General features: G+C 41.1%; 1 protein-coding gene and 2 pseudogenes across 6 annotated transcripts in view; 2 read left to right on the forward strand and 1 right to left on the reverse strand.

Annotated features, from left to right (window-relative positions):
* The first annotated feature begins 15,488 nt into the window (after positions 1–15,488).
* LOC108634450 lies at positions 15,489–17,655 on the forward strand (annotated as a pseudogene). The gene has a single exon (XR_001917602.1). The product of XR_001917602.1 is annotated as an RNA-binding protein EWS pseudogene (transcript).
* LOC108634451 lies at positions 16,521–17,655 on the forward strand (annotated as a pseudogene). Its single transcript, XR_001917603.1, has one exon. The product of XR_001917603.1 is annotated as an RNA-binding protein EWS pseudogene (transcript).
* Positions 17,656–21,089: 3,434 nt separating this feature from the next.
* The window catches only part of PAK3 (p21 (RAC1) activated kinase 3), a 127,832-nt gene continuing 120,966 nt past the window's right edge, over positions 21,090–27,955 (reverse strand). For all 4 annotated transcript variants that reach the window (XM_018044121.1, XM_018044122.1, XM_018044119.1 and 1 more), the window contains one exon: positions 21,090–27,945. In XM_018044121.1, the coding sequence (XP_017899610.1) occupies positions 27,856–27,945 (90 nt within the window). In that variant the 3' untranslated portion in view covers positions 21,090–27,855. The remainder of the gene's footprint in view (positions 27,946–27,955) is intronic.

The following is a 27,955-nucleotide window of genomic DNA, read 5'->3' on the forward strand; positions in this document are numbered from 1 at the left end:
AGGGGGGAAAAGGGTGCATCCTGCCTGGTTCCATTCACATAAAATCTCAAAAATGCAGACTACTCTATCAGTTTAGTTCAGTTCAGTTCAGTCGTTCAGTCATGTCCGACACTGCAACCCCATGAATCGCAGCACGCCAGGCCTCCCTGTTCGTCACCAACTCCCGGAGTTCACCCAAACTCATGTCCATTGAGTCAGTGATGCCATCCAGCCATCTCATCCTCTGTCGTCCCCTTCTCCTCCTGCCCCCAATCCCTCCCAGCATCAGGGTCTTTTCTAATGAGTCAACTCTTCGCATGAGGTGGCCAAGTATTGGAGTTTCAGCTTCAGCATCAGTCCTTCCAATGAACACCCAGGACTGATCTCCTTTAGAATGAACTGGTTGGATCTCCTTGCAGTCCAAAGGACTCTCAAGAGTTTTCTCCAACACCACAGTTCAAAAGCATAAATTCTTCAACGCTCAGCTTTCGTCACAGTCCAACTCTCACATCCATACATGACCACTGGAAAAACCATAGCCTTGACTAGACGGACCTTTGTTGGCAAAGTAATGTCTGCATCTGAATATGCTATCTAGGTTGGTCATAACTTTCCTTCTACTCTATAGTGATGTAAAATTTCTCATTGGTTGCCTGGGGAGGTGGGAACAGGAGAGAAGAAAGAAATACAAAGTAACCTGAGGATCATTTGGGGTGTAATGATTAGGTTCATTATTCTGAAACTTTGTGTATCAATTGTCCAGTTGGTTACACAACTGTCTATGTGCATGCTAAGTCACTTCAGTCTTGTCTGACTCTTCGCGACCCTATGGGCCATAACCCACCAGGCACTTCTGCCCATAGGATTCTCCAGGCAAGAATACTGGAGTGTCTTGCCATGCCTTCCTCCAAGGGATCTTCCCCACTTAAGGATGGAACCAGTCTGTTAGGTCCCCTGCATTGTCAGCCAGGTTCTTTACTACTAGCACCAACTGGGAAGCCTACTCAATTGTCTGCATTTCTCAAACGCAACTGAATTTTTAGTATAAATAAATTTTTAAGAAATAAAGCATTATAACACTTTACCATCTCCCTCTAATCTTTCAAATTTTCATGCATATCATATCTGAGTACATAAACAATTCCTCCAGACAATGTTACAATTTTTTGCTTTCAACAGGCCTACATATTTAAAAGAACTTAAAGGAGATGAAATAGTATTTTATATTTGCCATTTTGTTTCACTTCTTTACTCCCAAAGTTCCAAGATTCTCTGTAGTATCATTTATATTCACCCTGAAGAACTCCCTGTAGCATTTCTTTTAGAGCTGTTGATGAATTCTCTCAGTTTTTCCTTCATCTGAGGATATCTTTATTTTGCCTTTATTTCTGAAGAATATTTTTGTTGGATATAGAGTTCAGGGTTGGCAGTTGTTCCCTTTAAGTGATTTAAAGACATTATTCTATTCTGCCCTCCATGTATTCTGATGAGAAATCCACAGTGTTTCAAATTTTTCTTATTATTATGTGTATTATGTGTCATTTTGCACTATATGCTTTCAAAATTTTCTTTTTCTTTAGTGTTCAGCAATATTGTTATCTATTTAGGCAGGATTTTCTTTATGTTTACATATTTGGATTTCACTGAGTTTTTGAATGTGTAAATATGTCTTTGATCAAATTTTGGGACATTTCCAGCAGTTATTTTTTCAAAAATTGCTGCACCAATTCCTTTTTCCATTCCCTCTGGATCTTGTGATGTGAATATGAAATCTTTTTACATTGTCCCAGAGATCTTGGAAGTTCTGTTCATAATTAGATTTTAATTAAAGATACACATAGTGTGAATGATTTGATAGAAATACGTGTAGAGAACTGTTAGATACCAAGGAGGTACACACAATCCCAGGGATCAGTAAAGGCTTTCTGGAAGGTGATGTCTAAGCTGAAATCTGATGGATGAATACAATTGGCCAAATGAAGAAGGGAGGAACCAACAGTTGCAGGTAGTGAGAATGATGTGTGCAAGTGCAGAGACTTGCAAGGGAACATGCACTGTTTGGAGAAAAGCAATTCGTTACAGTTGAAACATATGGTGCCAGTGTGGAAATGATGAAAGGTGATGTTCAAGGAGTAAACAGAATGAATCATGAGAGGTTGTATATTTTAGGAGGGGAAGTTTTGGCTTAATATATCCTGAGGACAATTGGGAAGCAGAAAAAAAAAATTCAATGTCAGTGGAATTTTTTATTCTAGTTCTGTGAAACATGCCATTGGTAATTTGGTAGGGATTGCATTGAATCTGTAGATTGCTTTGGGTAGTACAGTCATTTTTGCAATATTGATTCTTCCAATCCAAGAACATGGTATATCTCTGCATCTCTTTGTGTCATCTTTGATTTCTTTCATCAGTGTCCTATAGTTTTGTGCATACACGTCTTTCACCTCCTTGGGTAGTTTTATTCCTAGGTATTTTATTCTTTTTGTTGCAGTGGTAAGTGGGATTGTTTCCTTAATTTCTCTTTAGCTTCTTTTTTATTCTTTTTGCTTTTCTGAATTTTCTCAAGTTTCTGTAATGAACATATATCATTTTTTTATTATGACAATTTTAATAAAAAAAATAACACATATCATTAAACTCACCAATTTAAAGTGTACAGTTGAATGGTTTTTGGTTTATTTACAGAGTTGAGCAGCTATCATCACAATCAATTTTTAGAAGAATCTCATCACTTCCAAAAAGAAATGCTATACTCCCCACTGCTTCCTAATCCCCTTCTCCTCCACTTTAGAAAACCACTAATCTACTTTTCCTTGTGGCTCAGCTGGTAAAGAATCCACTTGCAATGCAGGAGATCTGGGTTCAATCACTGGGTTGGGAAGATACCCTGGAGAAGGGAAAGGCTACCCACTCCAGTATTCTGGCCTGAAGAATTCCATGGACTGTATAGTCCATGGGGTCTCAGAGAGTCAGACATGAGGAAGCGACTTTCACTTTCACAATCTACTTTCTGTGTCTATGGATTTGCCTATTCTGCACATTTCTTGTCAATAGAATTATACAAAGTGTGACTTTTTGTGTATGGCTTCTTTTATTTAGTACAATATTTTCAAGGCTCATCTACACTGTAGCATGGATTAATATTTCATTTCTTTATATCTCCAGATGGTCTTCCCAACCCAGGAATTGAACCCAGGTCGCCTGCGTTGCAGGCAGATTCTTTCCGAATGGAGCTATAGGGGAAGCCCCAATATTCCATTGTATGGACATACCACATTTCATTTATTGACTCACCACTTGATGGAAACTTGGGTTGCTTCCCCTTCTTGGCTATTGTGAAAAATGTTGCTATGAACATTTGTGTACACATTTTTCTTGGGCCATGTATTTTCAATTCTTTTGGGTATGTAGCTAGGAGTGGAATTGTTGGATCATACAATAACTGTATGCTTAACCGTTTGAGTAACTGACCGATTATTTACCAAAGTATCTGCACCATTTTGCATACCCCCTCAGTTCAGTTCAATTCAGTTCAGTCGCTCAGTCGTGTCCGACTCTTTGCGACCCCATGAATTGCAGCATGCCAGGCCTTGCTGTCCATCACCAACTCCCAGAGTTCACTCAGACTCATGTCCATCGAGTCAGTGATGCCATCCAGCCATCTCATCCTCTGTCGTCCCCTTCTCCTCCTGCCCCAATCCTTCCCAGCATCAGAGTCTTTTCCAATGAGTCAACTCTTCACATGAGGTGGCCAAAGTACCGGAGCTTCAGCTTTAGCATCAGTCCTTCCAAAGAAATCCCAGGGCTGATCTCCTTTAGAATGGACTGGTGGGATCTCCTTGCAGTCCAAGGGACTCTCAAGAGTCTTCTCCAACATCACAGTTCAAAAGCATCAATTCTTCAACGCTCAGCCTTCTTCACAGTCCAACTCTCACATCCATACATGACCACAGGAAAAACCATAGCCTTGACTAGACGGACCTTAGTCGGCAAAGTAATATCTCCGCTTTTGAATATGCTGTCTATGTTGGTCATAACTTTCCTTCCAAGGAGTAAGCGTCTTTTAATTTCATGGCTGCAGTCACCATCTGCAGTGATTTTGGAGCCCAGGAAAATAAAGTCTGACCCTGTTTCCACTGTTTCCCCATCTATTTCCCATGAAGTGATGAGACCAGATGCCATGATCTTTGTTTTCTGAATGTTGAGCTTTAAGCCAACTTGTTCACTCTCCTCTTTCACTTTCATCAAGAGGCTTTTTAGTTCCTCTTCACTTTCTGCCATCAGGGTGGTGTCATCTGCATATCTGAGGTTATTGATATTTCTCCCGGCAATCTTGATTCCAGCTTGTGTTTCTTCCAGTCCAGCATTTCTTATAATGTACTCTGCTTATAAGTTAAATAAGCAGGGTGACAATATACAGCCTTGATGTACTCCTTTTCCTATTTGGAACCAGTCTGTTGTTCCATGTCCAGTTCTAACTGTTGCTTCCTGACCTGCATACAGATTTCTCAAGAGGCAGGTCAGGTGGTCTGGTATTCCCATCTCTTTCAGAATTTTCCACAGTTTACTGTGATCCACACAGTCAAAGGCTTTGGCATAGTCAATAAAACAGAAATAGATGTTTTTCTGGAACTCTCTTGCTTTTTCCATAATGGTGGAGAGGTCTGACAGAATGTGGTCCACTGGAGAAGGGAATGACAAACCACTTCAGTATTCTTGCCTTGAGAACCCCATGAACAGTATGAAAAGGCATAATGATAGGATACTGAAAGAGGTACTCCCCAGGTCAGTAGGTGTCCAGTATGCTACTGGAGATCAGTGGAGAAATAACTCCAGAAAGAATGAAGGGATGGAGCCAAAGCAAAAACAATACCCAGCTGTGGATGTGACTGGTGATAGAAGCAAGGTCCGATGCTGTAGAGAGCAATATTGCATAGGAACCTGGAATGTCAGGTCCATGAATCAAGGCAAATAGGAAGTGGTCAAACAAGAGATGGCAAGAGTGAACGTCAACATTCTAGGAATCAGTGAACTAAAATGGACTGGAATGGGTGAATTTAACTCAGATGACCATTATATCTACTACTGCAGGCAGGAATCCCTCAGAAGAAATGGAGTAGCCATCATGGTCAACAAGAGTCTGAAATGCAGTACTTGGATACAATCTCAAAAACGACAGAATTATCTCCATTCATTTCCAAGGCAAATCATTCAATATCACGGTTATCCAAGTCTATGCCCCAACCAGTAACACTAAAGAAGCTGAAGTTGAACGGTTTTATGAAGACCTACAAGACCTTTTAGAACTAACACCCAAAAGAGATGTCCTTTTCATTATAGGGGACTGGAATACAAAAGTAGGAAGTCAAGAAACACCTGGAGTAACAGGCATACCCCCTAGCAGTGCATAAAGATTCCAGTTTTTCCACATCTTTGCCAATAATTGTTATTATCTGTCTTCTATATTACTTCTACCCTAGTGGGTATGAAGTTGCCATCTCATGGTTCTGATTTGCATTTCTCTGGCTTTGGATGGACTCTGAGAGTTGGTGATGGACAGGGAGGCCTGGCATGCTGCAATTAATGGGGTCGCAAAGAGTTGGACACGACTGAGCAACTGAACAGAACAGATGGCTAATAATGTTGAGCATCTTTTTATGTGCTTATTGGCCATTTGTACATCTTTTCTTGAAAAGTATCTATTCAAATCCTTTGTCCATTTTTTAATTTGTTTGTCTTTTTATTACTGAGTTGTGTGTGTGTGTACTAAGTCGCTTCAGTCATGTCCAACTCTTTGCAATCCTATGGACTATGGCCTGTCAGGCTCCTCTGTCCATGGAATTCCCCAGGCAAGAATACTGGAGTGGGTTGCCATGCCCTCTTCCAGGGGATCTTCCTGACTCAGGGATCTAACCCATGTCTCTTATGCCTCCTGCATTGACAGGTGAGCTCTTTGCCACTAGCGCCACCATAGGTGCCCTTTATATATTCTGGATCTAATTCATTTTACAGATATGTAATTTTGGAAATATACCCTCCCATTCTGTGAGTTGTCTTTTCCATTTGATGGTGTTCTTTGTTTTTTTTTTTAATATAAATTTATTTATTTTAATTGGAGACTAATTACTTTACAATATTGTGTTGGTTTTGCCATGCATCAATATGAATCTGCCACGGGTGTTAACCTAAGAGAGAGGCACATATGTGGAAGTCCTTGGGCTGAGATCTTCTTGTTACAGGATCACTCTACCTCAATACCGAAGGTGTTAGTTAATTTTTTTTTCTGTTTTACTTTTATTTATTTTTTTACTTTACAATATTGTATTCATTTTGCCATACATCAGCATGAATCTGCTACAGGTATACATGTGTTCCCTATCCTGAACCCCCCTCCCACCTCCCTCCCCATACCATCCCTCTGGGTCATCCCAGTGCACCAGCCCCGAGCATCCTGTATCGTGCATCGAACCTGGTCTGGCGATTCGTTTCACATATGATATTATACGTGTTTCAATGCCATTCTTCCAAATCATCCCACCATCACCTTCTCCCACAGAGTCCAAAAGACTGTTCTATACATCTGTGTCTCTTTTGTTGTCTTGCATACACGGTTACATTACCATCTTCCTAAACTTCATATATATGCGTTAGTATACTGTATTGGTGTTTTTCTTTCTGGCCTACTTCACTATAATAGGCTCCAGTTTCATCCATCTCATTAAAACTGATTCAAATATATTCTTTTTAATGGCTGAATAATACTCCATTGTGTATATGTACCACTGCTTTCTTATCCATTCATCTGCTGATGGACATCTAGGTTGCTTCCATGTCCTGGCTATTATAAACAGTGCTGCGATGAACATTGGGGTACACGTGTCTTTCAATTCTGGTTTCCTCGGTGTGTATACCCAGCAGTGAGATGGCTGGGTCATAAGACAGTTCTATTTCCAGTTTTTGAAGGAATCTTCACACTGTTCTCCATAGTGGCTGTACTAGTTTGCATTCCCACCAACAGTGTAAGAGGGTTCCCTTTTCTCCACACCCTCTCCAGCATTTATTGCTTGTAGACATTTGGATCACAGCCATTCTGACTGGTGTGAAATGGTACCTCACTGTGGTTTTGATCTGCGTTTCTCTGATAATGAGTGATGTTGAGCATCTTTTCATGTGTTTGTTAGCCATCTGTATGTCTTCTTTGGAGAAATGTCTGTTTAGGTCTTTGGCCCATTTTTTGATTGGGTCATTTATTTTTCTGGAGTAGAGCTGTAGGAGTTGCTTGTATATTTTTGAGATTAGTTCTTTGTCATTTACTTCATTTGCTATTATTTTCTCCCATTCTGAAGACTGTCTTTTCACCTTGTGTATAGTTTCCTTTGTTGTGCAGAAGCTTTTAATTTTAATTAGGTCCCATTTGTTTAGTTTTGCTTTTATTTCTAGTATTCTGGGAGGTGGGTCATAGAGGATCCTGCTGTGATTTATGTCGGAGGGTGTTTTGCCTATGTTCTCCTCTAAGAGTTTTATAGTTTCTGGTCTTACGTTTAGATCTTTAATCCATTTTGAGTTTATTTTTGTGTATGGTGTTAGAAAGTGTTCTAGTTTCATTCTTTTACAAGTGATTGATCAGTTTTCCCAGCACCACTTGTTAGAGATTGTCTTTTCTACATTTTATATTTTTGCCTCCTTTGTCAAAGATAAGGTGTCCGTAGGTGCGTGGGTTTATCTCTGGGCTTTCTATTCTGTTCCATTGATCTATATTTCTGTCTTTGTGCTAGTACCATATTGTCTTGATGACTGTGGCTTTGTAGTAGAGCCTGAAGTCAGGCAGGTTGATTCCTCCAGTTCCATTCTTCTTTCTCAAGATTGCTTTGGCTATAGAGGTTTTTTGTATTTCCACACAAATTGTGAAATTGTTTGTTCTAGTTCTCTGAAAAATACCATTGGTAGCTTGATAGGGATTGCGTTGAACCTATAGATTGCTTTGGGTTGTATACTCATGTTCATGATATTGATTCTTCTGATCCATGAACACAGTATATTTCTCCATCTATTAGTTTCCTCTTTGATTTCCTTCACCAGTGTTTCATAGTTTTCTATATATAGGTCTTTTGTTTCTTTAGGTAAATATATTCCTAAGTATTTTATTGTTTTCATTGCAATGGTGAATGGAATTGTTTCCTTAATTTCTCTATGTTCTCATAATTAGTGTATAGGAATGCAAGGGATTTCTGTATGTTGATTTTATATCCTGCAACTTTACTATATTCATTGATTAGCTCTAGTAATTTTCTGGTGGAGTCTTTAGGGTTTTCTATGTAGAGGATCATGTTATTTGCAAACAGTGAGAGCTTTACTTCTCTTTTCCAATTTAGATTCCTTTTATTTGTTTTTGTGCTCTGATTGCTGTGGCCAAAACTTCCAAAACTATGTTGAACAGTAGTGGTAAGAGTGGGCACCCTTGTCTTGTTACTGACTTTAGGGGAAATGCTTTCAATTTTTCACCATTGAGGATAATGTTTGCTGTGGGTTTGTCATATATAGCTTTTATTATGTTGAGGTATGTTCCTTCTATTCCTGCTTTCTGGAGAGTTTGTATCATAAATGGATGTTGAATTTTTTCAAAGGCTTTCTCTGCATCTTATTGAGATAATCATATGGCTTTTATTTTTCAATTTGTTAATGTGGTGTATTCCATTGGTTGATTTGTGGATATTGAAGAATCCTTACGTCCCTGGGATAAAGCCCACTTGGTCATGATGTATGATCTTTTTAATGTGTTGTTGGAATCTGATTGCTAGAATTTTGTTAAGGATTTTTGCATCTATGTTCATCAGTGATATTGGTCTGTAGTTTTCTTGTTTTGTGGCATCTTTGTCAGGTTTTGGTATTAGGGTAATGGTGGCCTCATTGATGGTGTTATTTGAAGCATGATGTTTTTTAGTTTTGGTGATATCCAATCTATTTATTTTTCTTTTGTTTATGGTTTTGATGTGATATCTAAGAAACCATTGTCTAATTGAATGTCACAAGATTTATGCTTACGTCCACTTCTAAAAGTTTTGTAGTTTCAGCTCTCACAGGTAGATTTTTGACCCTTTGAGTTAATTTTTATTGTTGATATACATCAAGGGTCCAAATTCCTCCTTTCGAGTGTGGATATCTAGTTGTCCCAGCATCATTTGTTGAAAAGACCATTTTTTCCACTACTGTATAGTTTTGGCACTCTTACTGAAAACCAACTGACCATAAATGTATGGGTTTATTTCTTGGCTCTCAATTCTATTTCATTGATCTATATATCTGTCTTTATGCCAATACTACACTGTCTTGACTACTGTAGTTTTGTGGTATGTCGTCGTTGTTGTTGTTGTTTTTTAACTTTTTGACTGTGATGGGTCCATCGCTGTGCAGGCTACTCTCTAGCTGAGGTGTGTGGGTTTTTCATTGCAGTGGCTTCTCTTGTTGCTGAGATGGGCTCTAGGACACGTGGGCTTCAGAAGTTGTGGCTCCTGAGCTCTAGAGCACAGGCTCAATAGTTGTGGTACATGGGCTTAGTTACTCCAAAGCTTGTGGGCCCTTCCCCGACCAGGGTTGAACCCCATGTCTCCTGCACTGGAAGGCAGATTCTTTACCACTGAGCCACCATGGAAGCCCTGTAGTAAGTTTTAAAATCAAGAATTGGAGATTTTCAATTGTGTTATTTTCAATTTTTATTTTTTAAATATAAATTTATTTATTTTAATTGGAGGCTAATTACTTTACAATACAGTATTGGTTTTGCCATACATCAACATACATCCGCCCCAGGTATACACGTGTTCCCCATCCTGAACCCCCCTCCCTCCTCCCTCCCTGTACCGTCCCTCTGGATCATCCCAGTGCACCAGCCCCGAGCATCCAGTATCATGCATCGAACCTGGACTGGCGATTCATTTCATATATGATATTATACATGTTTTGATGCCATTCTCCCAAATCATCCCACCCTCTCCCTCTCCCACAGAGTCCAAAAGACTGTTCTATACATCTGTGTCTCTTTTGCTGTCTCGCATACAGGGTTATTGTTATTTTAGCTATTCTGGGTCTCTTGAATGTCCATATAAATTTTAGGGTAAGTCTAATTTCTGCAAAAAACCAGCTGGAATTTTGACAGGGGTTGCTTTGAATGTGTAGATCAAATTGGGTGATATAGACATCAAACAATGTTAAAAAGCATTAATTTAACAACATCAAAATGAATATGGAACATGCATTACTTTTTAGATAAAAGTAAAACTAATATCATTTATTGATAAAATTGTATGCTAACTCCATTTATGGCCCCCTTCTCAGCAAATGCCCCGTGTCCCTCTTGTGTTGTTTCTACCTGGTCCTCTAGAAACAGGAACAAAGACCTTGCTATTACAACTGTGCTGTGCATGCTAAGTTGCTCAGTCATGTCCAACTTTTTGCAACCCCATAAACTGTAGCTCTGGAGAAGGCAATGGCTCCCCACTCCAGTACTCTTGCCTGGAAAATCCCATGGAAGGAGGAGCCTGGAAGGCTGCAGTCCATGCGGTCGCTAAGGGTTGGACACGACTGAGCGACTTCACTTTCATGCATTGGAGAAGGAAATGGCAACCCACTCCAGTGTTCTTGCCTGGAGAATCCCAGGGATGGGGGAGCCTGGTGGGCTGCCGTCTATGGGGTCGCAAAGAGTCGGACATGACTGAAGTGACTTAGCAGCAAACTGTAGCTCCCCCAAGCTCTTCTGTCCATGGGGTTCTCCAGACACAAAAACTGGAGTGGGTTGCCATGCCCTCCTCCAGGGGGTCTTCCCAACCCAGGGATTGAACCCGCATCTCTTACATTCCCTGCATTGGCAGGCAGGTTCTTAACAACCAGTGCCATGTGGGAACTGGGCAATATCAAAAAGAGGCAGTTCTGACCCTGAGAATTTTTGGTTTTGCAGACTCACTGTTCATACAGTCCCAGGTTGGGCCAGGGTAAATGAAAACTACCATACGTCAAGAGCAATGCTACTGCTACTGCTAAGTCGCTTCAGTCGTGTCCGACTCTGTGCAATGAACTTACATTGGTAAAACAATTCCAGTTTTACAGATGATGAAGTGAAAGCCTGGGGAGTTTAAGAAATTGGATTCAACTTACAGGGCTATTCAGTGGCAGAGGTGGGAACAAAGTCGTTCTAACTTCAGAACCTCTGATGGGCCAACTGCTCCCATGCCCTGAAGACAGTGAGTGTATGAAAACATCTGTCCAAGCCCCTTTAACCCTGCTTCCCGGACCTAGCAGAGGGAGTGTCACTTCCTTTCTCTGCACTTTCTTAGGCTGTTGAGTTGCTGCCATATTCTCCCTAGAGATGTTGAGGGTTACTAGGGAAGTCTGTGGTCTGTGTTAGGGTTCTTATCCCAGCTAACCTGGACTCTTGCACAGTACATCTCTCCAGAGAAGCTCTGCCCAGAGAAGCGCATTTCCTTTTATCCTGGAGCTGGACTTAGAGTCAAACCAATAACTCTTATATTTGGGGATTTTAGTGTAGATCTTCTCACCTGGCAAAACCTTTGAGATACAGGTCTCAGCAACTATTATGTAAAGAACCCATTTTACTCTGTAATGGAAAATGTATGTGTATCTAGCTCTAGACCACTATAAGGCCATTTCCAAGCATTCTGAATATATTGAACCTATCCAGGTTATTGGTCAAGGATCATACCTTCTTTCTTTAATTAATTAGTTTATTTTAACTGGAGGATAATTAGAATATTGTGGTGATTTTTGCCATATATCGACACGAATCAGCCATGGGTCCACATGTGTCCCCCCGTCCTGAACCCCCCTCCCAGCTCCCCCCATCAATCCTTCTGGGTTGTCCCAGAGCACTGGTTTTGAGTGCCCTGCTCCATACATTGAACTTGCACTGGTCATCTATTTTACATATGATAATAAACATGTTTCAATGCTGTTCTCTTACCATCCTACCCTCATTTTCTCCCACAGTCCAAAAGTCTGTTCTTCACATCTGTGTCTCTTTTGCTGCCTTGCATATAGGATCATTGTTACTGTCTTTCTAAATTTCATATATATGCATTAACATACTTTACCTTAAAATTTTTTTTTAATTTTTAATTGAGGTATGGTTGATTTACAATGTTGTATTAATTTCTGCTGTACAGTAAAGTGATTCAGTTATACTTATGTATGCATTCTATTTTTAAAGTTTTTTTTCCACTATGGTTTATTATAGGATATTGAATATAGTTCCCAATGCTATACAGTAGGATGTTGTTGTTTATCCATTTTATATTTAACAGCTTTTATCTGATAACCTTAACCTCCCACTCTATCCCTCCCCAACCCCCTACACCTTGGCAACCACAAGCCTGTTCTCTGTGAAGGACCATACCTTCTTGAGCATCAAAATGAGAAGAGAATTAGCTTACCTTCCAGGATGGAAGCTAGGCTGCAGCAATTAGAAGGGCAAATCCAAATGCCATGAAATAGAGAACACCATATGATTCTGAATGTTGGCTATTACAAAGATGCGCCCTCCTCTCCTCAGTCTGTGAGTTCTCAGCTTCAGAACTAATTATAGCATTGGCTTTATATGTTTTTCCTATGGGATTATCATATAGGAAGAGTTTGCAATCACAACCTACAGTCAGGGTTCTTAAGCATCATTTTTCTACTCCCTACAAGCCTAGGGTTCATTAATTTTGATTTATTGATGTGACTTTCTTATGTGGTTTCTGTATCTCTCCATGGATTTATAAGCAAGGGTCATGGTTTCTTTTTAGGAAGTATTTGACAAGCTCTTGAACTTGATATGAGAATCCACATGAAGGGCATGCACTGGAGAGCAAGGGGCCTGTCCTGGTGATGCTAGAGAGTCTATGGAAAGCATTTAAGAAAGGTCATGACTTTGTCCGATTTTCTTTCAGAACAGACACTAGCAGCAATGTGAATCAGAAGAGTGTCAAGAATGGAAACTAAAAGACTGGTTCCTTCAGGCTTTCATTATTTATTATTGCTGCAATATTCCCCAAATAAATAGTGGAGGTAAAGAGTAAGGGAGAGTTGAAAAGATATGTAATAGGAGGACTCATAAGAACTTGGTAACTGAGGAGACAGTATGGGTAAATAAAATGAGGAGAAGCTCAAGGACTATACCCGGGTTTCTGACTGCGGTGGTGATGGGAGACAGAACAGAACACAGGGAGAGGCTCTGATATGGTGAATATTAGTTGATGCATTCAGTTCAGGACAATTTCAGTGTCGAGTGACTTTGGGACACATTAGTGGAGATTTCAAATGGGTAGATGGGTTTACAATCACGATCTGAAGTATAGAGGAGACATATGGGTTGGCGATATTACTTAGAGAGCTATGATATGTGGGGGGGATGGGAGACTTGGGTGTGAATAAAATTGACCATGAAAGAATCCTGAAAGAACATCCACATATGAAGGATGGTTAGAAGCAGAACTCTGAAAAGGGAACTGGATAAATGGAAAACAGAGAAGTAAGAGAATGTTCAGGAAAAACTAGTCACAGAATCAAGAAAAGACAGAGTTTCAAGAAGAAAGGAACAAGGATTTTCCTGGTGGTCCAGTGGTTAAGACTCTGCTCTTCCATTGCAAGGGGCTCAGGTTTGATTCCTGGTTGGGGAGTTAAGATCCCGCATGCTGCATAGGCAAAAAAGACAGGAAGAAAATTTCTTGAACTGAATAACAATGAAAATACAACATATCAACTTAAACATTTTTTTTAAAAAAGAAAGAAGAAAGGAATAGCCAACATTCACTGAGTTAACTAAGGTTTTATAGATAGCTGCTGTGTGCCTGGGGATGCCTCAAGGGATTAAAAAAAAGATCTTTGCCCTGGTGGAGCTTACATTCAACTGGGAAGAGTCAGACAACAGATAGAAGAAATAAATGAAATGGCAGAGTATGAAAGTAACTGATAGATATTGTGAGGAAAAGGACAAGGGAAAACATATTAGGAATTCTGGTGGTGGAATTGCAGTTGAAATGGGGTAACCAGGTTGGCCTCACTGAAAAAGAAACATTTGAGCAAAGACCTGAAGGAAGTGAGACATGAGATGTGTGGCTATCTAAGGGAATTGTTTTCCAATCAGAAGGAACAGTCATCACAAAGGCTCTGAGGCAAACACAAAACTGAAATGTTTGGGAACTAGCAAGGAACCAGTGTTCCTGGAACAGAACGAGTGAAGGTGAGAATAGAAAGGGATGAGAAGGTAGGGGGTGGTACCCACAGTGGAGGGCCATGTAAGTCATTATAAGGACCCTGTCTTTACTCGGAGAGGAATATGGACCCAAAGAAGAGTTTTGATTTATGTTGAATGTTGCATAGAAGCAAGGACACCAGGTAAGAGGCTATTGCAACCAAGCAAGAGATAAAGATGCCTTGGATCAGATTGGTTGCAGTAAATGTGGTCAGATGATATATACATATATTCACAAACACACACACACCAGCACACTCACACTTAAAATCATATACAGATGGTACCCAACTTACTTCGACTTTAAATTTTTCAACTTCACAATGGTGCAAGAGCAGTTTGCATTCAGTAGAATTCATACTTTGAATTTTGACTTCTTCCTAAGCTAGTGACAAGCAGTACGATAGTCTCTTGTGCTGCTGGGCAGTGGCAGTGAGCCTCAGCTCCCAGTCAGTCATACTATCACAAAGGTAATTGATACACTGACAACCATTCCGTACCCAGACAACCATTCTGTTTTTCACTTTTAGTGCAGCATTCCATTAATTACATGAGATCTGCAGCACTTAATTATCAAATAGACCTTGTGTTAAATGGTTTTGTTCAACTGTCAGTTTATTCAGCTCAGTTGCTCAGTCGTGTCCGACTCTTTGTGACACCGTGGACTGCAGCAGGCTCATGTAAACGTTCTGAGCACGTTTAAGGAAGGTTAGCCTAAGTTTTGATGTTCAGTAGGTGAGGTGTGTTAAGTGCATTTTCAATTTAAAATATTTCCAATTATAGTAAATAAATAACTTTTTCAAGAAAAGACAGCAAATCCTGAGTTCCTATCACAAAAAAATTATTTCTTTAATTTTGTATCTATATGAGATGACATATTGTTCACTGAAACTTATTGTGATATTCATTTCATGATGTATGTAAATTCAATCATTATGCTGTCTACCTTAAACTTATACAGTGCTGTATATCAATTATATCTCAGTAAAACTGGAAGAAAAATTAAAAAAAATATTTTCAACTTACAGTGGGTTTATTGGGACATAACACCATCAGAAGTTGAGGAAGATCTGTTGTTTCTTTTTAGTCAGTTTCATTGAAGCATAACTTAAATACAATAAGATTGCCTGACTTTAGTTGGATGATTCAGTTGTGGGCTGACTATGTCTTATATGGATGCTGTAAGGCCTCCTGCTAAAAATAAGTTGAAATAGCTGGATTTTCCCCAAGAGTATTGTCTTATGGCTTTAAGAGTGATACAGAGAGAACGAGAAGGAAGGAGAGAAAATGGCGTCCACGGATTATAGTACATACAGCCAAGCTGCAGCCCAGCAGGGCTACAGCGCTTATACCGCCCAGCCCACTCAAGGATATGCACAGACTACCCAGGCGTATTGGCAGCAAAGTTATGGAACCTATGGACAGCCCACTGATGTCAGCTATACCCAGGCTCAGACCACTGCAACCTATGGGCAGACCGCCTATGCAACTTCTTATGGACAGCCTCCCACTGGATATTCAACTCCAGCTGCCCCCCAGGCGTACAGTCAGCCTGTCCAGGGGTACAGCACTGGCACTTACGACACCACCACTGCCACGGTTACAACCACCCAGGCCTCCTAGGCAGCTCAGCCTGCATATGGTACTCAGCCTGCCTACCCAGCTTATGGACAGCAGCCAGCAGCCACTGCGCCCGCAAGACCGCAGGATGGTAACAAACCCGCTGAGACTAGTCAACCTCAATCTAGCACAGGGGATTACAACCAGCCCAGCCTAGGATACGGACAGAGTAACTACAGTTATCCCCAGGTACCTGGGAGCTACCCCATGCAGCCAGTCTCGGCACCACCATCCTATCCTCCTACCAGCTACTCCTCTACGCAGCCGACTAGTTACGATCAGAGCAGTTGCTCCCAGCAGAACACCTACGGGCAGCCGAGCAGCTACGGGCAGCAGAGTAGCTATGGCCAGCAAAGCAGCTATGGGCAGCAGCCACCCACTAGTTACCCCCCCCCAGACTGGATCCTACAGCCAGGCTCCAAGTCAATATAGTCAACAGAGCAGCAGCTACGGGCAGCAGAGTTCATTCCGACAGGACCACCCCAGTAGCATGGGTGTTTATGGGCAGGAGTCTGGAGGATTTTCCGGACCAGGAGAGAACCGGAGCATGAGTGGCCCTGATAACCGGGGCAGGGGAAGAGGGGGATTTGATCGTGGAGGCATGAGCAGAGGTGGGCGGGGAGGAGGACGCGGTGGAATGGGCAGCGCTGGAGAGCGAGGTGGCTTCAATAAGCCTGGTGGACCCATGGATGAAGGACCAGATCTTGATTTAGGCCCACCTGTAGATCCAGATGAAGACTCTGACAACAGTGCCATTTACGTGCAAGGACTGAGTGACAGTGTGACTCTCGATGATCTGGTCGACTTCTTTAAGCAGTGTGGAGGCGTTAAGATGAACAAGAGGACTGGACAACCCATGATCCATATTTACTAGGACAAGGAAACAGGAAAGCCCAAAGGCGATGCTACAGTGTCTTATGAAGACCCACCAACTGCCAAAACTGCCGTCGAGTGGTTTGATGGCAAAGATTTCCAAGGGAGCAAACTTAAAGTGTCTCTTGCTCGGAAGAAGCCGCCCATGAACAGCATGCGGGGCGGGATGCCGCCGCGCGAGGACAGGGGGATGCCGCCGCTGCTCCGAGGAGGTCCAGGGGGCCCAGGAGGTCCTGGAGGACCCATGGGGCGCATGGGAGGCCGTGGAGGAGACAGAGGCGGCTTCCCACCAAGGGGGCCCGGCGGTTCCCGGGGGAACCCGTCTGGAGGAGGAAACGTCCAGCACCGAGCTGGAGACTGGCAGTGCCCCAACCCGGGCTGTGGAAACCAGAACTTCGCCTGGAGAACAGAGTGCAACCAGTGTAAGGCCCCAAAGCCTGAAGGCTTCCTCCCACCACCTTTCCCGCCCCCGGGCAATGACCGCGGCAGAGGTGGCCCTGGAGGCATGCGGGGAGGAAGAGGTGGCCTCATGGACCGCGGGGGTCCCGGTGGAATGTTCAGAGGCGGCCGTGGTGGAGACAGAGGTGGCTTCCGTGGCGGCCGGGGCATGGACCGCGGTGGCTTTGGTGGTGGAAGACGAGGTGGCCCTGGGGGACCCCCTGGACCACTGATGGAACACATGGGAGGACGGCGAGGCGGGCGAGGAGGACCTGGAAAGATGGATAAAGGCGAGCACCGTCAGGAGCGCAGAGACCGGCCCTACTAGACGCAGAGACCCGCAGAGCTGCATTGACTACCAGATTTATTTTTTAAACCAGAAAATGTTTTAAATTTATAATTCCATATTTATAATGTTGGCCACAACATTATGATTATTCCTTGTCTGTACTTTAGTATTTTTTCACCATTTGTGAAGAAACATTAAAACAAGTTAAATGGTAGTGTACTGAGTTTTTTTTTTTTTTTTTTTAAAGATGGTTGTTTTAGACTAAACAATGGGAACCCCTTGTGAGCATGCTCAGTATCTTGTGGAGAACCAAGAGGGCCTCTAACTGTAACAATGTTCATGGTTGTGATTTTTTTTTTTTAATAAAATTACAAATGTTTATAAACAGTCAAAAAAAAAAGTGATACAGAATGGATTTGGCAATATAAGAAGATAAAAGATTTGGTAACTCTTAAAGAACCAGTTATTCCAGCCAAAGATGGATAAGGACTTGAAATACAAATGTGAGGCAAAAGTTTGCTTTGCACAGCACAAGATTTCACCAATACAGATAGTGTAACGGGATGCTACACCCAGATACAAGCCACCCAGGTTAGCAAAGATTTTCTTGTTTTTGGATGTAGATAGGAAAAAACAGGGTGCATACTTACACTGCACAGTTCAACAACCTTCCAGTCTGGCTCTACACAGGACCAGAAGATCTCTAATGATGGCTGCTGCGTCATGCAAGAAATACTTCTTTGTGTTTGGATCAAAAGCCAAAATTCACTCAGGACTGGCTACTCTTGAAGGTGTTCCAATCGGCCAGGATATTTTACAAGGCTAACATGCTGTGCTGTACTTAGTTGCTTAGTTGTGTCTGACTCTTTGCAACCCCATGGACTGTGGCCTGCCAGACTCCTCTGTCCACCGGGATTCTCCAGGCAAGAATACTGGAGTGGGTAGCCATTCCCTTCTCCTGGATCTTCCTGACCCAGGGATCAAACCCAGGTCCCCTGCATTGCAGGCATATTCTTTACCATCTGAGCCACCAGGGATGCCCAAGAGCTACCATTTATTGATACGTTTTGATATGTATTGAGCATTTTGTATTGAGTATTGAGTTATGCTATGTATTGAGCATTTTGATGTGTTAACTTTCTTATTCTTCATAATCCCATCATGTATATTTATCCTCTTTTGATAAATAATCAAAATAATTGAAACTAACACTTAGTTAAGAAAAGTGAAATGAAGTTCTAGCTCTAAAACCTAAACTCTTAATTCCATGTCAGCCTAAGGGGAATCCATCATTTACGAGATTCAAATGAATTGACAGTATGTGGTCGAGTGCAGTTGAGGCCAGAGCAAAAGAGGTGATGGGAGCCAGGATTTGGGTTCTGGGTTGCTGCTGTGTTATGAATGATGATTTTACACTCATGGTTTTATTTCTGGAGGGAAATCCAGAGACTTCTATGTGGGAGGAAGTGGAAGGTATGGACATTTAGGAGGATGCTGATGTAATATTACTCTATAACTAGACTAAATTAGAAACGGCCGGAAACATATAGATTGCCACCTCCCAGGGCATTTTGCAGCAACATTGAATGGCAGAAGCACCAGAACAATGTTGGAGTAGGAGGACAGCAGCTGAAAGATGGAGTGCTAATTGATGTTGAGGAATCGGGGGCTTCCCTGGTGAGCCCCAAATCGTTGCTCTATCCATGGACAGGGAGTGAACCTATCACAGTGGGTCACAGAATGTACCCCAGCCAATAGGCAATTAATGGAAAGCCAAGGGGGCCACCATCCACATGCTTGCCAGCAAAGTAAATGCCCCTTCAGGCAGGGTTCATTCATTTACTTCTTACATACTTAGAGTCCAAGGAGCCAAACTTGTACTTGAACTGGCTTCTGGAGCTGCTATACCTCAGTATAGCCAGGTTCCATGGCAATGACAAAGAAAGATGTGATTGGAGATGATGTGTTACTGTGTGTGGGGTGAGGGAAGGGGGAGGGAGCCTCCTTCAATTGTTATGCCATGATGGTAAAAGAAAAGGTGGTGGAAAACTCAAAGAATTGAGAAAGTGAGGCAAACTAAAGCTGGTACAGGGCATCTTCTGGATCCTTAAGCCTGTGGCCAAGTGCCGAGCCTCACCTTTTCCATCAGAGGAACAGTGCTTCTTGAAGGTCACAGAGCACCACACACAGGCCCAGCACAAGCAACACTGTATCCCTTATAGTACAGATGTTAGTGCAGATGACATCAGGGCTTTGACTAATAGCCTATAAAATCCTATGATCCAGACCCAACTTGAAGGATGGCTTAAGGTAGGTGTTAATAATCCTCAAAATGATACAAATAATGAGTTAGAAAAGATCATGGGATACAGAGCCCCTGTTTAAGTTTCCTGAGCCATACAGCAAATTCCTGTTGGCTATTTATTTTACAAGTGGGAAGTTTCCATGTTACTCTTTCCATATATCTCACCCTCTCCCTCCCTCTGCCCATGTCCATAAGTCTGTTCCCTATGTCTGTTTCTCCATTGCTGCTCTTTAAATAAATTCTTCAGTACCGGTTTTCTAGATTGCATACATATGCTTTAGAGTATGGTATTTATCTTTCTCTTATTGAGCACATGCTCCATGAGAATACAGTCTTGCTGATAGCAGCCTGGGGAGGAACCACCTATCAGGACACCTCCTTCCTCTGATGACAGGGCAACTCGTTTCACCCTCCACTGGTTGTGTACTAGTCTCTTTATCTTGTGTGCCATGCACGATAAGACACTTCAGTAGTGTCTGGCTCTTAGTGACCCTATGGCCCTACCAGGCTCCTCTGCCCATGGGATTCTCCAGGCAAGAATACTCAGTGAGCACAAGATATATAATCTGCTCAAAGGGAACAGAGTACCATTGGGTATCCACTTACACAAAGACATCAAATTATATACACAGGCTCCAGAAGGAATACTATCCCACTGTAAAAGTATTACCAGGGTAACAAACCTCCACTATGCTGAATTGCTGGTGTTTTTATCTTATCCTAAGGACTCAAGAGAGTTTCTGATAAACCTGACTCCAACATGTTCACTTAGCAGCTTTCAATGAACTTTACTGTCATTTAGTCACACTTGAAGTTGGTTTTTAATACAAACGTTATCTTTCTCAGGAAAGTCCACAGTGCCTGACATATAGCAAGAGCTCAATAAACCTTTTATGAATGAAAGAGTGAATGAAAGAATGAATGTTCTCAGTGACATGGCTTTGGAATCTCCTGTGACTTGTGGCCCTTGATTCTAGATAGAAGATAAACACTAAATATTATGCAGATGTACTTGTTCTGAATTTTCCAAGCAGAAAGATGAGCAAAAAAGCAAATTACTACATATGCTTTCTTTTGGCAGTTTTCCTTTATCTACCTTTTGCTCTGCATCGAATATACAGATTTGTCTCTTCGAGCTCTTCTATGTAAAAACCCGATGGAGATTCTGGGCCTGAGTTATCCAGTGGCAGGATCTGCAGGACATTTCCTATATTGCTTACAAGGTTGGACGTTTTCCCTGCCTTGATTCCTTTGAGAGAATGCTACCCTCTAACCTGTGAATGGGGTAAATGGCCAATGCCAAGGGGGTGGGTTGAAGGGTGACAGAAGAGAGAAGCACCAGCTCAGTGATGTTTGTCATTTTTATTTGCAATACTTTAGGTCCAAGTTTCAAACTGCATTATTTTTACACTCAAGACACAGTCATGCACAATCCATATTTCAATTTTCTATTGCTTCAACCACAATTTAAAGTAACAATATAATAAACAAAAGTCCTTAAAAAGAGCAGATGCTGAGGTCAGAAGGATGGAACCATACCATCAGCAGGTTTACAAAAGAAATAATTTACTTAAAAAATCAAACAGAAAGACCATAAATACCTTTAATTCAGTTACAGAAGAATTTCACTACACATGGGTTTACAGATAACACATTTTAACAAAAGTAAAGCACAGCCAAATGAGATACAATTCTGATAATGAAAACACAGATCCTCCTTAATTTGTTTTGTCTGGATATTATGAGTATAATCCCAGTACACATCACTAACTACCCTGTGATCTGTCTCTTCCTTGCTGATGTACTGAGATTTAAAACTCAACCCACTAGTGGTTACAGAATTCTGTGAAAGGTCTTATTATCACTAATGAATATAGTATATGCGGGTCCATAAAGCACACCACACACAAGCACACACACTGAACTTGAATTTCACACTTAGGGCTGGTTGGCACTGCTGTAGGCAGGGCATTGGGACTGTCCACTAACTACAAGTTGATCCTCTTTCTAGTATCATACTCATCCAATTGGCCAATCCCTGTGGGAGCTGTCATCAGAAATGCTGTCTTTGGTTTCCAAGTGGATTTGTCAACACTCCTTAATGCTAATAGCACATAATCATTTTTTCCTTTTTCTCTCTGCAACCTGCAAATGTTTAGGCCCACTCAGTAGTCCCAGCCATGGCAAGGGTTCTGCCATCTTGTGCCATTTTGGAAGTAAACTCTATAAAGCCCAACACTGCTTCATAGGGAAGGAGAGGCCGAAGTACAGTTCTATTCTAGCAAGTGTGACAGTGTTTCTGTTCTAGTAGCAAATACTGGCCACAGCTTAATGAAATCCAGACTTTACATACAGAGCGTATGGAAAAGAAAAACTGGAACACTAAACAGAAAAGGAACACTAAATCAAAAACAAAACAACAGTGAAGGAATTGGAAGGCTGCCACGAGTTTTATCAACATTCCCTAGTATTTATTCACTTCATTTACTTGAGGTTTGATTTTTTTTTGGCATCATCTTACATAGTTCTATTGTTTAACTGCAATATAAGAGACCCAGGCTTAAGCATATGATATTTGCCATCACTTTAGCAGGATGAATTAGCAAGGCAATCTATAGTACCACAGAATGTTAGAGCTTTGGAAAGCCTTGGAGAGCTAGTCCAATACCTTTATTTTATAAATGTGGAAACAGACACAACATAGTTAAGTGACTTGCCCAAGGGCACACAGTAAGTTAGGAGCAGAGCCTACATTAGAATCCAAGTATTCTTATTTCTGGGCTTCCCTGGTGGCTCACTCGGTAAAGAATCTGCCCGCAATGCAGGAGATCCAGGTTCAATCCCTGCGTCGGGAAGATCTGCTGGAGAAGGAAATGGCAACCCACTCCAGTATCCTTGCCTGGGAAATCCCACAGACAGACGAGCCTGGTGGGCTACAGTCCATGGGGTCACAAGAGTCGGACATGACTTGGTGACTACACCACGACCACCATTCTTACTTCTAGGTTAGCACTTCTTCCATTACATCTGATTGATTCTAATCGCTGTTGATTTCCTCATAGGTCCTAAATCAGGTGCACATGGTACCTGCCTCACTACTGGTATTATGGGATAGCATTCATCTGACGGCAGCTTCCAAAGGAGACTCTGATGGCACTAAACAGCTTCTATAAGTTTATCTTGCAAATGTGACTGTATCATGTGGCAGTAAATGCTCATTATTATCGTCTACTTGAACACAAGAGTGTGCACGTGGAAGTTATAATCTCAGTTCCTGCATCTGCAGATTCAGTTAGGTACTGCTTGATATTAAACAGACATCCAATGCATGAGGAGTTGGGTTTATATTCACTTGGTCACTAAAGGAGCATGGGATCAGAAAAGGAATGGAAAAAAAGCTTACCAACAGAAAGATCATATCAAAAAACCAATTTCTGATGAAAAAGTCTTTCTTAGGAAAAATAGTTCCATTATTTCCAGGGTCCTCTTTAATTCCCTCCCAATCCACATGCAAATATATGTTCAGAGTTGTGTGTTAAGTTCACTCAAAATCTCAGGTCTGTTAGACTGTCAGTTTACACATGCTGAATTTCAGTCCTCTTGCTCAGAGACTAGGAGTAGGCCATCACTGGCCATGCCTTTGTTTAAACAAATATCAACTGCAAGTAGCTCAGAAAAGGACCATGAGATACAATTGGGGATGTCAGGGTTAAGACTCTTGTAAGTAGATTATATGTTGAGAATGGCCCAAGGTGGGTTCTCTAGATAAAAGGTCTGCTCTTGGTGAAACTAACACCTGAGGCCACTACCGTATCATAAAAGTCCTCACCTACAAAGTCTTTGGTGAGTTACAAGGAAATTCCTCTCTTTGGGTAGATAGTCTTCCTGATTCTCGTTTAAAATTATAGTAGTCACTGCATACAACCTATAATTAGGCAGATCAGAAAGCACCTAGAGGTCACCATCTCAGGCCAAAGCTCAAAGGAGTTGAGATTGAATGCCAAGAGGCCAGGGCTGTTCTAAATATTTGTCTCAATATTTTCATAGTCAGCTTTTAAGTGCAAGTCATAACTTCTACAGAAATCAACAAGACTTGCCTACTGTTTTTTAAAAGAAAATCCTACCTGAATGATAGTATATCCTGTTGGAAAAGGAAATGGTGGGAGCTGGGGATTTTAACCTTCTGTTCTTCCAAAATTCAACCTAAAATCTGCTAAAATGATCCAGAAAGGCAGTACCTGAAACAGATGTTGTCAGAGGGGCTATCCAAAGTGACCCCTCCAATCTAAAATAAGTAAAACAGAAACCTTAAGGCCATACCAAAGCAGAGGGGGCAGCCAGATAGTTTGAAAGCAGAAGGATGTGTTTGGAGTTCTAACAGAGACATCTCCCTAGCTTTAACGTATAGATACTAGTCCCCGAAGAAAGCATGTGCCATACCAAGTGTGTGCCAACCGCAGCATCCAGGCAAATATAAAGCCTATGGAATAATTGTAATTAGCAAGTATCTGTGCCCTGCATGCTCTGGGCTCTGGCCAGAAGGCATCTGCTTCTGGCGTCTTTTCTATGTTTCTATAGTCCTCTTTCTGATGTTTATTTATTATAAAGCAATAGTATAACAATATCAAAGAAAATTCTAACAAGAAAAAAAATGTGCATAATCCCACCACCCCAACACAACTGATTTCAATTGTCTGTGTTCCCAGTCTTTGTTCATATGCACACTTATTTTTACATAGTTGTCATCCCTGTTTATGTTATTTAAAGGTGATTTTATAGATTCTCTCTGAGAACTGGCAGCCTCATTAGAAATAAACAACCCATTGAGCAAAGGAATAGAATTATTTACACAATCTTTGAGCTGAGAAATATCGTTTATAGACAAACATCTCAAACTATCAAAACAGTTTTACAGATGACAGGAAGCAATTTTGTATTTCTTTTTCTTTTAGCAATGGAATGTGCTTCACAAGGGAGGGAAAGATGTGGGGATCAGGTGGTTAAAATCAAACATTGGGGTGCAATTCACAAGCCTGAAAGAAATCTGAATAACACAATTAAAGAATAAATACTTGAGTTAAATCTTCTTACATGACTTGGCCATCCAGTAGCCAAAATGGAACACGGACACACAAATATTTACAATGACACATAGACGAGATCAGCAAGAACGAAGTCATTACCCAACACGGTGACTGATTTGAGGGGATGTGTCATCCGAAAATCTTCACGGGATGATGACAACGTGCTGGATCCTTGCTACAACATTAACGTTCTTTTCTTTCTTAAATAAATAATCTCTACTGTGCTTCTCACCCTTCCCTGACTTTCCCACTGCCCTATCCCTCTCTCAGGACATTTTGGAATCAACATTCGATGATGCGCCCTCCTTATCTCAGGGCATGGATAGACTCACCAATGTCAAGATGAGCTGCAAAAAAACAATCCAGGAAAAGGGAATAAACTATTAACCATCTGGAGTACAACTTGGTTAGGTATACCAAGTGTAAATCCCTCAGCATCATTTTGGCAGGAGAAACAGCTTCTCTCTAATACTTATTAGAAATATACATAACTCTCCAACACAGGGAATGGCTTTAGAAGCTGTTCTCATTTTAAAATTTACATAGATATAAATCTGTAAGAGTAAAGCCTACTGGGATATATTATCATAAAATCTTGATACAACAGGATGTGGTGAAGTAGTACAAGACTCCTCGTTGTTAACATGCTGAATTGAAAGCATAAAAGAGCAGCCATTTCTCTGCCTCCAGTAATCTGAAGGATCACTGCTCCAGGTGTCCTTCCACCAAAAAAATGCCTTCATGACATATACGGGATGCTCACGGACAATTAGGGCTTCCCAACCAGGTTTGGGGCTCTCTCCAGTGGCAGGGCATAGGTACCAATGTACTGAATTCTATTTGCATCCCACCTATTGTTTCACTGAATTCCCTGGTACGATGAATGAAAAACTTTTTAAATACTTAATTTTAAATGAAATCAAAATTAAGGCCTCACTCTCTCACACACATAAAACAGTGTGGCATTAACATTTTCAGGCCCAGCCACGTCTTTGTGAAGAATAACATAATACGGTTCAAATTAATATTTGATCTTTTCACATTTGTTGTTTTATGCCCATGTGCACATTTTCTAGGGGAAGGGGTCAAGCCCCTCCCAAATTTCATAGTCAAAGGAAACAACAGGAAATCCACCAGTGGTGTTATCTCCTAAATATAAACATGTGCACTATATGGTTGGTTAGCAGAAACTCTCTAAAGAAAGTGCTTTCATTTTCAGGAATGAACACATGATTACATGGACGGATGTGCCTCAGCAGAGAAAGAGAGAGGCCCACGGCAGTGATCTCTTTCCCTCTCTTGTTAAATGCAGATAGGTTCTATTCAGATTCTTGACATACTACAAATCAAGGAGCCCTCTACTGCACAAACTGCTAGCTTTTCAAAGGCTTAGAGAAAAAACTCTGCAGAATTTATAAAACTGATAACACTTGAAAGAGAAGCATATCCTTTCTATGCAGACACCCTCCAGATATTTTTCTACTCTCAGAAGATTCAGGAAGTGGTGACTGTTGAGTGTCTAATAAATTGATACATGGTGAAATAATAGTCAAATTTTCATATCTTGCCCAAGCCACAAAAGGAACTCAGTTGGACTGGTAGGTCTTGGGATACATGTTTGCAAAGCCAAAGCCTTTTCACTGGAGAACTTCAAGATCTTTAGATACATGTTTTTGAAATTCAAAAGCCCAAAGGGCTAAGTATGAACACACCATATGCAGAAACAGAAATTAGTGATACATAGGGGAAATGACAATAAGTACTTAGAGCCAAACATTGACTGGGATGTAGTTTTCACTAACCTCCCATTTCTTGCAGAGTTGAATGCTCACATATTTCTGTTCTCCATATCTTAAAACTTTTTTTAATGTTTGTTATAAATTGTGAAGACAAATAATATTTTATCATCAGCAAACATTGGGTAATGGGTCTGTTTCCTCCTGATGTGCCTGTTTTACAGGTGCATACCTTCCACAAGCACAAAACAGGATGAAATTAGGTATCTATATCTTTGTTTACTTACTGTCCAATGAAGATTTCAGTATTTCATGCTTATATTATCTTCGTTTTGGCTCTTAGAGAAAGCCCCATGTTTGTTTAAGTGTGGCCTCTCCAATCAGGATTTCCTAGGTTTAAGACCTAGACTCACCCAACTGGAGTGCCATAGTTTTGGTGTGTCTTTTTGCAGGTACCATGAAGATGAGCAAGCAGGTTTATACAAATGACAAATCAACTACCACTTAAGCATCATCATGAAAATGTGACAAGATTTCACCATCTGAACTTTATTTAGATAGTTTTTAAAAGCCCTTCCTGAACACACATATTCCTCTCTGCTTTTGGAAAATGTCATAAAAGAAACCTTTTCCAGTACAAATGCAGAAAAACAGGTACACAAACCAAGCCACCACTATAGAAGAATAAAAAACTGCAACTCTATGAGGGCATGGACTTCCACATGTTCACACAGTACTTGCTCTGAGGTTTTTTTTTTGTTTTGTTTCATTTTGTTGTTTTTTTGTTTGTTTGCTTGTTTGTTTTGTTTTTTACTTTCTTTAAAAAAAAAGTTTGACATCTTTTTTCTGGACATCTAATGACAATGCAAGTGAAAAACATTACATTGGGTAAGGAGATTTGAAGGAGGTTCGAATGCAAGAGGGACTACTCTCTAACTTAAAAACAAACACAACACTATGAAGAGGGATTGTGCATCTTTGAGAAATCTTTTTTCTTCAAAGTGAATGCACAAAATGAGGGGATTCACTACTGGCTCTTTCGCTTCACGGTGGAAGTGACCTTTTAATGGTCACTTCGACATTGCTGCCCTGTATGGGCTGCGATTCAGGCTTACAAATAAATTACATAATCTGAGGGAGTAGGAAAAAGGCTTATAAGAAGTTTCTATTCATCTCAAAGTTAAAGAAACCCCACCCCATTTGACTGTCTTTTCTTCCATCTTTCCTGCAGCGGAGTTTTATTTCAGTCTTACTCATGAGGGAGATGGTGTGGGGTAAGGCTGGCAGTCCTAGCGGCTGCTGTTCTTAATCGCTTCTTTTGCAGCAATAATCAGAGGAGTCAGGCTGGAGAGAGGCTTGGCTAATTTTAAAAATGGATGCTGCAAAAGG

This window comes from Capra hircus (genome assembly GCF_001704415.2).
Source record: "Capra hircus breed San Clemente chromosome X unlocalized genomic scaffold, ASM170441v1, whole genome shotgun sequence".
Taxonomy (NCBI): domain Eukaryota; kingdom Metazoa; phylum Chordata; class Mammalia; order Artiodactyla; family Bovidae; genus Capra; species Capra hircus.